Source organism: Nannospalax galili, unplaced genomic scaffold (assembly GCF_000622305.1).
Source record: "Nannospalax galili isolate Female #2095 unplaced genomic scaffold, S.galili_v1.0 scaffold227, whole genome shotgun sequence".
NCBI lineage: Eukaryota > Metazoa > Chordata > Mammalia > Rodentia > Spalacidae > Nannospalax > Nannospalax galili.
The window spans coordinates 2,709,958-2,724,339 of record NW_008360303.1 but is presented as its reverse complement, the minus strand read 5'-3'; the positions used below and the strand labels follow the sequence as shown (position 1 = coordinate 2,724,339).

At 34.6% G+C, this 14,382-nt stretch overlaps 1 protein-coding gene across 5 annotated transcripts in view; it reads right to left on the bottom strand.

Moving 5' to 3' along the window:
• Brinp3 (BMP/retinoic acid inducible neural specific 3) overlaps positions 1-14,382 on the bottom strand; it is a 474,563-nt gene that overhangs the window by 435,420 nt on the left and 24,761 nt on the right. For all 5 annotated transcript variants that reach the window (XM_008824258.2, XM_008824257.1, XM_008824259.3 and 2 more), the window contains one exon: positions 10,363-10,648. In XM_008824258.2, coding sequence (XP_008822480.1) covers positions 10,363-10,598 — 236 coding nt within the window. In that variant the 5' untranslated portion in view covers positions 10,599-10,648. The remainder of the gene's footprint in view (positions 1-10,362; positions 10,649-14,382) is intronic.

The following is a 14,382-nucleotide window of genomic DNA, read 5'->3' as shown; positions in this document are numbered from 1 at the left end:
GTATTAGGAGTACTGAATTTTATAATTGAGAAGAGGTTGACTCAATCTTTATTTTCACAAATAAGGTTACCACAGTCTCAGAAATTTGTGCCAAAATCACATGTGATTAGCGCCAAAATGCATGAAAATACCTCAGCCACTTCTTTATCATTATGAGCAGATATTTCAGTGGAATGAGCTTAGTTTATGTCAGGCATCTCTAAATGTAAAGCTGATGCCTTTGATGGGTAAGTGATTGGCTTGTTTGAAAAGAGAAAGGTGAATAGAAAGAAAGAAATAAAATAAAACAAAGAAAAATGCTTTCAAAGCATTCTGGTCCATGTAAATTAGCAGATTATTGAATGTTTGTGATATTATGAAATAAACAGGCAAATAGAAGGCCAACAGTTCCATGTCCAATTTGAAAATGAGAGTAGGTGTCACTGTTTGGAGGATTTAGTAACATATGTGAAAGAACCAAACAAGCAACAGAAACAATGTTAATTCTGTCTCTTCCTTCCTTTACTGTTACATCTATTTATTTTCTTTACTTAAATGTTTTTAAAGTATTTTATAGTTCTTCTTCCTTAAATAAAATTTTATTAATCATTTTAAAATGAGAGTTGAAGCTTAAAGAATAATATTTCATATTTACAAATGTTTGTAATTTCATTAGAGTAACCTTAAGTTCCATAAATTCATTTATAATTGTTTGATAGTATTTCGGATGATTATATCATCCAGTTTAATTTTCAGGGGAGCAGGTTTGAGACTGAATTCCTGTATCTCAAGCTGGCCTTAATCTTGTTGTGTAGCTGAGAATGACCTTGAACTCCTGATCCTTCTGGGTCTGGAGTGCTGAAATTACAGGCATGAGCATAAACCATTTTTTTATGGGTTTGGGCCTATTGACAGCATGTATGTAAGTTTATCCATGCTGTGCAGTATCCACGGAGGTCAGAAGAGGGCTTGGAACCCCTGGAACTGGAGTTACTGACAGTGCTTAGGCTCGGTATGGATGCTGCAATTTAAAAACCATCCTCTGCAAGAGCAATCAGTGCTCTTAACCCCTCAGTCATCTCTCCAGCGAATCCCTGCCCCTTGTTTATTTCAGTCTCCCTGTAGCCTCAGCTGGACTGGAACAAGCTTTGTTGACCAGGTTACAGACTCCATCTATTAGAGATCCTCTTGTCTGTCTCCCAAGTGCTGGGATTAAAGGTTTGTGGTACCATTCCCAGCGTTTTTACTGCAGATGTATATGTACGAAAAAATTAAAAGGACATACTGAAATAATTTGACCCATTTTTTGTTTTTTAAACATTGTGATTTTGTTTAATTGTTTTTACTAAACTTTCAGAGATATTTTAAAAAATAGCAGCAACAATGTTTTAGAATATTCAATTTATTAAGGAATAATTTATCTTAAATGCATTCTGAATGTTTATAATTTTAACCCTTTGTAATAAGATTTTTGTGAACTCTAAAATGTAAGAGAATTTTTTTATTTAGTGTGTTAAAATTTTTCTTGCTTGGAATAAATTAATTTACGTAAATAAACAATAGATACTTTAAAAGGAGCATATTGCACATTTATGTTATACTGTATAAACTAGTATGAAACATTAAATCTGTACTTAAATTGCTGCACTGTTATTATTTCTAGATTTTTTTTAACTTACAGCTCATTTCATTCATAAAGAATATGAATAGGTAACTAAATTTTCAAGTGCCAATTATATTTATTAATCTTAGAGAATCTACAATAATGTACTATTCATCAGATGGTTTTATACATATATATATATGCATGTTGTGTCTGTTTATGATAGTGATTGTTAGAGTTTGACATATATTCGTTGTTGAAGTACCTAGAATTTAGATTTTTGTGAAGCCACTTTTTATGAAGTTGTATATATATCTACCATTTTTCATTTAAGGGAGAAGGGACTTATTTGTTTACACATGTGGTAGAAAAATTTAAGGGGTGTGTGTGTGCATGTGTGTGTGCGTGTGTGTGTGTGTGTGTCTGTGTGTGTGTATGGTGCCTTATTATATGTAAAAATGTGTTGACCTTAAGGTTTTCAGTATGGCACATATATGGAGGTCAGAGAAAAATTCTGTGGAGATAAGTCTCTCCTTCCACCTTCACATCGTTTCAGGAATCAAATTCAGTGTGTCATATAACCTTGAGGATGTCGTTTGCATGTCTGTCATGGCTATGCAGTTGTGTTTAAAATTTGGTGATGGGTTTCTCGGTAAGGAATGTAAATCAATACATTTTAATATAATCCTTTTTGTCTGCCATGTTAAAAGATTGTTCCTTACTTCCTTCAGTAAGCAGGATAGCCAATTATCTGTCAGTCAGATTTTCTTGAAGTAAAATCATGCTATTGCTGTTTTATCTATACCATGTGAAATAATGAGAATTTTGTTTATACTTACATTTTCCTAAGAAACATAGAAAGTGAATGACTTTTTTGTTTATGTGTCCTTGTGTGTTTGGTGCATGTGTGTCTACTTGTGTATTGGGTGGAATGTACTTACTCTCACAGAGTGTATGTAGAGGTCAGAGGTCGATGTTGCTCGTCTTCTTCTTTCACTCTCCAGCTTAATATTTAAGGCAGGGTCTATCCCCGAACCTAGAGTTCATCATCTTGAGCTAGTCTAGTTGGAGCATGAGCACCTGCCATCCTCCTGTACACACTTTCCAGTACTGGGATTACAGAATTGTGCTGACCAGTTCAGCTTTTCACATGGATACTGGGCATTAGAACAAAGTTCCTCATGCATGCACAGCAAACACCTTACCAGTTGAGTCATCTCCCCCAAATTGAAAAGCTCTGAAAATGGGTGGCTTTTTTATTCACACTTCATTTTTTTTTTCTGAAATCACATAGTGCTTGGTATTTGGGGCTTAGATATCAGTATGGAGGTAGGAGGTATCAATATGCTTCATTGACCTTTCATGTCACTGGCAAAGATGGATTTTTTGTGTTTTGCCCTTAGTTTTCTTCTGAGAGTCCTTATCATTAATAAATAAACTTCACATCAGCGTACTCCCTCTTACACTTAACAGGTTTATCACATAGCAACCAGTTCAATTACAATGTAAATAAACAACTTTTTTCCAGTTAAGTATGTCACAATATTGCATAGGGCATATTTCTCAGACAATTCTTTATTATGTTATTCTTGTAAAATATCATTCCTAATATAGTTGGGTAAGAAATAATTTGCAGTGTGGCTACACCACACAGTGGGTCTACAACAGATGGAAGGCTACACAGCTTCTGTGAAGTACGTCCCTGTTTCTCTGAGCAGGTTACTAGCCGAAGGTGGTGACGATGCTTCCTCCTAAGCTTGATGTAACTAATCATAACTCTTGACCAGGTTAAGCCTACACTACCAAGAGCATTAAACCATGTTCTGTTAATTGCTGAATCTTAGGACTACAGCCACTCCTTCCTTACCTTGTGTGCATGTCAGTATCAAACTTAATTTTGTGTCTTGTTATAGATTTTCATTTCTCTTCTGTAGATTATTTTTGTAGGAAACTTTAAATATTTATGTCAGGATTTGCCACTTAAAAATAATTTTGAACTATAATTGCCACAATTTTTATTCTTAAATGCACACATTCTCAGAGTAGTTCTTTAATAAATATTTTTATAATTCCTTGTTATTTGTGATATAATAATTACTTGCCCCATCTACATTGCTGATAAAGTTTCTATTAATGATACATGTTATATAGAAAGCCATCTCAAAACTTTGAGACTTTAAACCATTACAATTTCCATTAGATCACTGAGAACTGAGTATGTATAATATAATTTATTTAGTCAACAAAACTAATCAACATTTGAAAACAGAAAGAAGAAAAAATTTACAATCAGTGTATTTTTTCAAATTTAGAATATTTCTTTCCAAAAATATTGCCCCCTACCCCATGAGCCAATGTTGTCGTCCTATTCTGTGAGCCTCATCTATGTTTCCCTCCTGTGAGGTAGAATTGTGGCCACTTCTTGTGAGCTGGAGTTCTGATTCCCTCACAAGTGTTGAAACTTTGGACCCCCTACTATTCCTCTGGCAGTAGGCTGATAGTGGAGCAAAGTGGAGGATCAAGGCATTGATTACTGATGGGAAGCAGTTTTGGTCTTCTCTGAGTGAGTACATTCCTTACTGCCCCCTCCCCTGAGGTGCCAGGTCGCATATGATGGCAGAGGCTTGGCCTCTAATGCTAGGGACAGGGGAGGCCTCTGTTATTTGCAGATTCTGGTCTTGGAAGGACTGATCCTTAGGAACAGACCTTCCATCTCCCCTGTGGACCAGCTGTGGTCCTCGTTCTACACATGGATCTGGGTATGCAGGCCTTGATGCTGGAACTTTGGTCATTACCAGGAACCAAAAGGTTTTCCATTATTTTTCTATTACACTTCTATAGCCCCAGTATGCCTTCACCTGTACTGTAATTGAACTTCTAGAGATAAAATTCATAGTCTAGGAAGTTAAGAAATAAAGTACAATAATAATTAAAAAGATATTTCTCAAACTGAAAATGGGCTATTAGATATTAAAATATAAATTTGAATATTGTTTACTGTCAAAACTACCAAACTTCAGCAATAATTCAAAATTTACCACTGTTCTTATAATGTGAGTATGCCACTCACTCCCTCTTCAAATTCTCCACTTATGCAGCACTTGGGAGGCAGAGGCAGGTGTATCTCTGTGAGCTCAAGGCCAGCCTGGTCAACATAGTGAGTTCCAGGACAGCTGGTTCCAGGACAGCCTGGGCTACAGGGAGGCCCTGTCTCAAAAAGACCAAAAAAAACTTTTTAATTAAAAATAATTAATCCCCTTAATCTGAGGACTGTAGTATTTTAATTCAGAACTCACAATATTTAACTTTTTATATTATTAAGACTAGAATATATAGGTAATTATTTAAATAGAAGCTATGTAATATCAGCAAAATTATGGACATTGAGTGTCATCCTTATCTAGAATTCTCTTACTCTTTCCTACATTAACACATTTCCCTTCTCTTGGTAAACAATCACAGCTTGAACTTTAGTATTACTATGTGCTTGTGTTTCTTTTATTGCTAAGTATCTTTGGAGGGAAATGGTTTGTTTTGTTTGTTCATGGCATTGTCATTATACTTGACTGATCAAGTTGTGATGTGTATTTTTTTCTGCTTTAAGAAATCTTTAAGCTCTCAACATCCTAAAGATAATTTTAAAAATATTCTCCTGGAAGTAATGCTTTTTGCCGTTCCTATGTAAACCTTTTTACATACAAAAAATAAATTTATGTATGTGGTATAAGTAAGACACTTCTGCTTTTCTGATATTTTCATATTAAAGACTGATATTTTCAAAGACAACCTACCTCACACTAACTACATTATAATCCTGTAATACATGAAGTAGCCATAGATTAGTGCGTGTTTTCTAGGGTTCTATGCTCTCTTAACCATCTCGTCTTTTTTTCTCTAAACTTCTCTTTCTATATATGTATTGATATCTTTATATATACCCATGTATATATATAAAGATATGTATGTATGTATCACACATTGTCTTGACTACTGTGACTTTATAATAAACAAAATCCAAGCAAGGCTTTTCTAGATAAGTTCTTCCATATAGTTATATGCTTAAATTACATAATAAAATGATGTGAGACTATTTTGTATAAGCAGTATTATTTGTTTTAATACTTGAAGTAAAATTTCAACATGGTTTATATTCATTTATTAATATATTTTTGATTTTTAATATACTTTTATTGAGTTTTGAGCATTTGGTATATTACATCTTAATCAAATTTAGACACCCCCCATTTCAGGTATTCTATCATGTATGTTAAGTCCTATCCAGTCAAGCATTTCTATCCAGGTGCAAGTTCATCCACTGTATTATAATCAGCCTATCTAGACTCAATCCCTGAAAGAAGACCTCTCCCTCACCCCATAGTAATCATTTGCCAATAGTTTCTTGGATAGATTTGGGGCCTGCTCCCCATTTCCCTCTCTCCGTCCTGGGTTTTTGTCTGATTCACTCAGCATGGGTCTTGTGCATGCTGTCAGCATTGCTGCAAGTTCATAAGAACAAATTTCCAGTACCTGAAAGTCTCTGTTTCCTTATTTTCATGCACCAACTCTGTATCTTACAATCTTTTCACCCCTCTTCTGCAATGGTCCCTGAGCCCTAAGTATGTGAGGTTTGATGTAGGAGATCTATCTAGGGACATTCAGACTGCAGTCTCTGTAAAACCTAACTAGTTGTGGTCTTCTGTGTACATTTCACTCTAATATATGAGGTAGCTTCGCTGGTGAGAGCTGAGAAATGTGTTAGCATTCTCTCTATCCCATGTTCCACTATGTTCCATGAGCCTTAGGTGGAGAAGTTCTGCTGTAGATGTATCACTTAGGCCTGGGCATCTTGCAGACTTATATTCTCTGTGTATTGCCATTTTTAGAACTCTGCAACAGTTTCCATCTGTTGCAGAAGGAAGCTTTTTTGATCAGTGATGGATGGTACATTTGTCAAGGTAGAAGGCTGGTCTCAGGAATCTATTAATGTCTTTAAACATATCCCATTAATATTTTTCCAATAAATGTGACTACGGAACCTATAAGGCCCAATTTTTATCCTAATTGACTCCTAGTCTTATGTTTAGAACATTTCTTGCATAGTTCATCTGATGAAACAATATAATTATATTGGTACAGCTTATCTATGCTAATTTTGAGTTATTAAAAATTCATCACCTTATTCCATGGTTCCCTTTTTCATGTGCTTTGCTAAAGAACAGTTGAATGTGGGACCGGAGAGATGGTCCAGAGATAAAGAGCACTGTCTTTTATTACAGAGGACCTGGATTTGATTCCCAGCATCCACATAGAGGCTACGAACCATCTGTAACTTTAGTTCCAGTCATCCAACATTTGCTTCTCCCTCTGCAGGCATTGCGTGACATGGGTGCATTTATGTGCATTCAGGCCATATATTCAGATACATAAAATAAGAAAAATAAATACAATATTTTAAAGAATAATAGAGTGTAATGAGAGTAGTTTTATTCTGTGTCACCTATTTAAAGATTTAATGATGTGAAACACTTATTTGTGAACTTAGAATCCACATGAATGGTTCAAAAAGTACTTTTGGTTTGAGTCTGTGATAATTTTTGAGTTACGGATAACGATTTCTGTATCCTGGTCTTTTAAACTTGCTAAATGAGTATTTTGTGGCAGGAGAAACTTATACACACGCTAGTGGGTTCATTGCCTAAGAATACTCCCACAATATAACCATAAACATAAGTTCCTTTTTATTAAGAGCCAAGTATATCCCAGTCCCATAAACTACTAGAAAAATTTTCCCAAGTATGTCTTGTTTTATTAGTTCAAACTTGTTGTTAAATACTTTACTCTTTGCTCTGTTATCAATCATGAAAAAAACAGTTAAAACACCACTTTTAACATTTTTTTTTTTTTTTGTCTTTTTGAGACAGGGTCTCCCTGTAGCCCCAGCTGTCCTGGAATTCACTATGTAGACCAGGCTGGCCTTGAACTCACAGAGATTCGCCTGCCTCTGCCTCCCAAGCGCTGGGACTACAGGCTTGTGTCACCACACCTGGCCTCACTTTTAACATTTTATTAAAGAAAAGATATGTCAGTATTCAGATTCGACATAATCAAGATACATGAACACCAATGACTCCTGGAATCACTAATGAAAATTCTCACTATGAGTACACACATCTTTTTTCTAGGCATTCCAGATTTAGCAAATAAAGAAACAGGCAAACATTTCAATTACAATTAAAATAAACAGGTGTTATTACAGCCAAAAATGTCACAATATTACATAGGCCATATTTTTCAAATATCAGTTTTCCATCTATTCTATTAAATTCCACTTCATTCGTGGAAGAGTGAGGTAACTTACAGTGTGGCTACACCCCAGATGGGTCTGAAACAGAAAGAAGTCAGCATATCTTCTACGCACTACACCCCTGAATTTCATGGAAGTACTTTATATGTTTTCTTAATTTAAAAATACAGACTTAGATCCTTTTGTTTGGCAAAAATTGTACATTTTGAAAGAAATGAAAACAATTAGTTCTTTTCTTTCCATGTGATCCTAATGATCTCTAACCATCTGATTTTGCTCTTCTACTTGAAGTGAAAGGGGAAATATGCTTCAGGAAAAGAAGATGAAATGAAGAAAGACAAATGAAAGAGATTTGAGGTAATTATGTTAACATGCTTAATATGTTTTAAATTCAGAGCTAATGCCTTTGAGAAGGTGTGGCAATGTAGTATGGCACATAAAGGAGTTTATGGCAGTAATAAGCATTTAGTAAAGGGTGCTGTAGGAAAATCATATGGTCTTTAAAATGATAAACCAAGTAGATATTATAGAATACATTAATTTTCCATCTGTGCTGCAGATATTCAAAAATTCCCTATCAGTGATTTATTGCAAATATTTCTGAAAACAATCCCAAAATTTACCTTTAAGATAAAAGATAAAAATAAGAACAAAACCCAGAAAGCTATTCTAATACCTAGATTAGAGGTTCTCTACCCTTTCAAAAATGAGGTTAATTGCTTGAGGAAATTTTTAAATTCATTATATCATATGGAGAGGTACATATCAATTCCTGAAGCTTATGAAAATGCTGGTGGGACAAATCATCTCTCCACCAACACTAAAGAATATTAATGAAGAGATTGTTTTATTCATTTTAAAGCAAGTATCAATGATCATTGCATCATTAGAAATGGGTAAAGGCTTTCATAAATATACTTAGTATCTGAACATCTTACTCAGGACACAGGTAATGACACAGAAAGGACCAGGAACAGGATTAATGTAAGTCTTTATAAAAAGCCCTAGTGACAAAGCAGTAAATAAGCTTCACAGAAAATCTCAGAATGCTTTTCCTTCATATGTTTAAACACTTTTACCCAGTAATGAAGTTGATTCAGCCCAGAACCTCTGGAAATACATGGCTCCCTTCTACTGCTCATACTTGAGTGACTGAGAAGCTAAGCCATCGTTACATATACATGCCATGCAACAGACACCTCAGACCTCCAGAAAGGGATGCCAGCACAGCACAGAAATATGCTCTGGCATCAGCCTAATTGACATACTCAAAAATCTTCTAGGACTGAAATATATGACATCCACACTGTTTAAAGTCGTACACGTTCACTTAGTCTATAAAGACAAGCTTCCTAAGCCACCAAACACGCTGAAACATGACTGAAACAGCAATCCTATACAATGTCTTTTGAATTTAGACAGAAATTTTGTCACTTCATTTAGAGACTTAGACAACTTTGAAAAAAATGATAGGTCTTTGTGTGGGCTACAAAGTTTCATTTAAAAAAAAAACCACAACCATAATTCAAACTTCTTGAGTATGTTCAGCATCTTCTGTAAATACATGTTGCTGATAGGATTTATAAATTCTCAAAATGCTGTATAGAAGACTAGGGACGAACAGACCTGAAGCACAGTGCCCTCTGCTGCCCATACTGCATAAAATAAAATGTTTATATAACATCATCTTCATAGTCACAGACACAAAACATGCATAATAAAACTTGCTTCTTTACAGATGCTAAACAAGTAACTATGAGTGGCACACTTCTGCCAAAAACAATTCAAAGTGATAACTTTGCATAAAACATTTTTTATGGCACAGGTCAACAGGACCCAATTCATTCAGGCAACCACTTGTACAGTCCTCTGTTTAATGGTATCCTGGGCTTTCGGGGAATGAGTAGTTTTTTGTTAATTTTAATATATGATTTTTTGTAGTACTTACTTAGATTTCAAATATAAAGGAGTAATAAACGCTAGCAGTCATGTATTGCAATCTTCTGCTGTGCAGTTTGCTATCATGTCTGACTCGTCTGCTATGCCTTTAGAGTCATCCCTTTTGCTCTTTCTTCCAAGCTTCTGAATGTACAATTACATTCTGGTGAAAGAGGATAAGTTGGTAAATCTGCTCAGTGACTCGGAGAAGATTATATTTCCATTTAGGCTAAGAAAAGGTACCAGTCTGGTGTAAGTTAGAAAACTCACTTTAAAAAATATTCTTATTAAGAAACGCCTCCAAGAACACTGGCATCCGTTTTGTCAGCTAACGCTCTCAGATTTGCCAGAGTCATACAAGTGGTTACCTATTTTTTCCTATAATATGCCAAATTTGCAAGAAATAATTTTTAAAAGGAAGAAACCATTACTATGATGTATAGTCAAGGATAACCCTTCTGAAACTTTCCATTGGAGCAATCTTTATTTACACACAACCTTCAAGGATGATATCCCTGTAATTGCTTTCCCTTCGTACCTGTATATCTTGTATCTTGTGCTAAATCCCTGCCGGCTTCTGTCCACAAAATCTGTGTACTCCTGTGAGCGATGGAAGGGTCCCTTATCAGAGAGGAGCCAGTCGAAGGGGCTTGTGGCATGCTGATCTGAGACAGCAGCAACGGCTAACACCCAGCATTGAAGACTCAGTGCTATCCACTCCCATAGAGCCATCAGAGAGAGCAATTCAGCACCAACTCTGCGCCGCCATATCATGCTTCCACTGGGGACTTAGAGCCTTCATTCTCTTAGCTTTCCCTCAACACCTAGACAGAATACACAGGTGATTAGTTAGTCCTTGAAAGAGACTTTTCCATCAGCTAACGTACTGAGCTGACAAACATTTCTTTCATTTTAGTCTAATACAGTGGTTTTAAACTAGGTAATAACAGAAGTGAATAAGAAACAAAACATGAGTTTTTCCTCAGATATGTAAGCCACTTAGCCATTACAGGCCACCAAATAGCAATAACATCTAGTGGATCATTCATTAAAATCTTGAGCAATAATAAGTTTTGGCAAATATTTATTTTTCTCTTTAAGTGATTTATAGAATTGTATGCAATCAACAAAGCAGTTAAATAGTTAATTACAATATAAATTTTGACAGTTGGTATATGAATTTTTTGAAATTTTAATCCTATACTTTCTTAAGTCTTTGTGCAGTGGGAGGCATGTGATATGTGTATGTGTATGTGTGTTTGTTGGGGGAGCATTCATGTGTATGACTACAGATACACATGTGCTACAGCACATGTGTGGAGGTGAAAGACAAGCTTGGATGCTGATTCTAGCCTTCCACCTTGTTTGAGACAGGATATATTGTTTTCATCCAATGTGTTTGCCAGCCTAGCTGGACCAGGTGTTACTATGGATTCTCCTGTCCATGACTTCTGTATTGTCATAGGAATGATGGAATAATATATGTGTTTGCTACTGTGTCAGGCTTTACTGAAGTTCCTGAGATTCAAATTCAGGTTTTCACCCTTGTGTAACAATGTGTTGAATATTGTTGAGTCATCAACAGATCCTATAGTTTAGTGTGTGTGTGTGTGTGTGTGTGTGTGTGTGTGTGTGTGTGTGTGTGTTGCGACAGTTCTTCATTATATAATCTTGGCTTGTTTGCAACTCACTATGTAGACTGTCATCAAACTTATGGAGAACCACCTGTATCTGCCTTCCAAGTGCTGGGATTAAAGGCATGTGCAACCATAACAAGCTCTTATAGTTTTTTCTTTTCTTTTTTTGATAAATGCATTTCAAAGAAAATGGTTATTCATATAATCACTTCCACAATTTTAATAAACTTGGAATAAGCCAATTATTCTAAGAAAGAATAATATGCAAGTATATGTATGTGTTCATATATGGATGGATAAAGAGATGAGAGATGAAAAACAGAAGATAGATAGATAGATAGAAAGATAGATAGATAGATAGATAGATAGATAGATAGATAGATGATAGATAAATAGATGACAGATGTATGAATGTTTGTGGTAAAATGGATTAAGAGCAGAAGAAATAAGTGCAGAAATATTTGTCTATATTATTTTCCTTTATCTCTGGAACAAATTTATAATTGATTTATTTTTCAAGTTTTTAAAAGATTCATGTATGCACTGTGTCTTATCTATTCATAAACCTACACAACTTATATGTATATAGAAACTGAACAACATCAATTATTCATGAGTTTTGAAATCACATGCATTATATTATAACCATTCTAAAATGCAGTAAAAGATATAAAATCCCAGTGTACCCTCCCAGGGTGGTATAATATGAATAATTATATACAAAACTGCTAGTACAATGTCTGCATGTTATACAAAACATTGTGGAAATATTTGAGTTCAGTTGCCATTCTCATTAATTTTTAAAAAATAATGTTATTCATAACCCCAAAGTTATAAAGTGTATATGTTCTTAATAGTAAAACCTTTTAATGTAAAAGTTTTACCCAGCAAAATCCTCCATATTATAATCAACATTCACAATAGTAAATAAAATACTTCATAATAACCGGCATATCTTTTGTATTATGATGGGGATATTGATAGTTTTAATTTACTGTTTTACTTGAATCTCTAATTTATTCCTAAACTATTTTAATATGAGAGATATACATCAATAACTTTGCAACTGTAAAGATCTCAAATTTATGACACAAATGTGTAACCTGTATCATTAGTGTCACAGTCTCGGTCACTACAAGCTTACAAGAACAAAGTCCATATACCATATTAACTTTCCCAATCACATGAAATAATTCCACTGTAGTGCTTAAGGGATGCTCTCTTTAGTTAACAACATAAGCAGTCTTCCACATGAAGATAATTTTGAAATCATTTAGCATCAGGTAGACCTAGGAGCAAGGCTTAGTAGATGCAAGTCCTCTGCTATTATGTAAATAAGATTGCCAAGTGAATCAATTAAAAACTTTGAATTCTGTTGAGCGAAATTAATAATTTCACACTTTGCTTAACACTGGAACTATATCCCAAAAGTTGATTTTGTTAAGAACCCATGCTTCTATATTCATTTAAGCTAGTAAAATTCTATCTTTGGAACTAAAAACAAAACAAAAACAAAAATGGGATTTCCTTGATTCCAATAAGAATTTCAGTTTCACAAATAAAGTCATAACAAATATTCAAACTATGAATGAGAAGTTCAAAGAAAAACCCTGTGCCTTAAACTGAACTTTCTTCAAGACTGACTAGCTGATTAGAATGTCCCGGACTGTTGAGAGTTTGGCATGCTGCAGATCCAGTGCCTATTTACAACTGTTTTGGACTATCTTTAGCTCCTACATAGTCACTACTTGCCCAGCTCTGTTTCTGTCCTTAACATCTAGCAACTAATAGAATGCATTAGCTTAACAAATAGAGAGTTCTCACCAATCAAAAGGCTAAAAATGAGGCCTTTAGCATGACATTTTTCTTTTGCTGTATCTGCCTATTTACTGTTTCCACCAATGTATTTGAAAAGTGTCTTGATTTATAATTTTATTTGTTCTGTTTCTATGAAAATTTAATGAAACTTATCACATTGGAACATGGAATTTGGAGTAACCTCAATCTGTGTTCCCAGGCCATGTTCACACATATTTGGCTCAAGGATAAACTAACTCTTATGCCCTTTGAGATGAGAGTTATGCTTTTTCTTGACAAAACACAGTATTTGTTTTAAATCTATATTACAAATCTAGTCTTAAAGAAACATTTTTTAATTTAATGAAATTCATAGTCACACTATCTACATAACCTTTCTAGCAGCAAGCATACATGTGAATTAGATTATTGAAAATATATCAACAAGAATTTTTCTATAAAATTAATAACTTGGAAAATGATTACTTAGAAACATTACCATGGCATCTTCATATCCATTAACAGCTAATAGAGTAATTTTACCTCATCTGGGAAGTATGGGTGGTGTTTATTGAACTGACTCAGGAGCAAGAATGCCTGTGATAGAAATCCAGCCACTCCCACCTCTGATCCCAGCAAGGACTTCCTCTGGGATGAGCCTCAGCTTCCACAGCCTTCTGGAGGATCACATTACCAGTCTTTTGTAATTGGATAAAATTAATAAGAATATCAATGTTTGTGTGTGAGTTGATGTTCTATCAAGTTACAAAAATGCTAAGCAGCATTAGTTTGGGTCCAACATTATGCTGGGACACTTGTACATTACTATTCTAACTGCGTTTCTGTAATTTAGTTTAATCTTAAACTATTCTGATATGAGATATATAGACCAATAATGTATTAGAGTAAATATATTGAAGGATGAAAAATCTGAAATTCCAATTATGAAAATGAAGACTAGTAAAGTATTAGTAAATTCATCAGTTTCTCTCACCATAGTGTAGGAAAGATAAAAAATGATCTTGACGTCACTGTTGATGAGCATGTGATTAAGTGGCTAAATTCAGAAATGAATACTCCCATACATAGTGTTTTCTGAAACATGTGTCTGTTTTATATAAAAG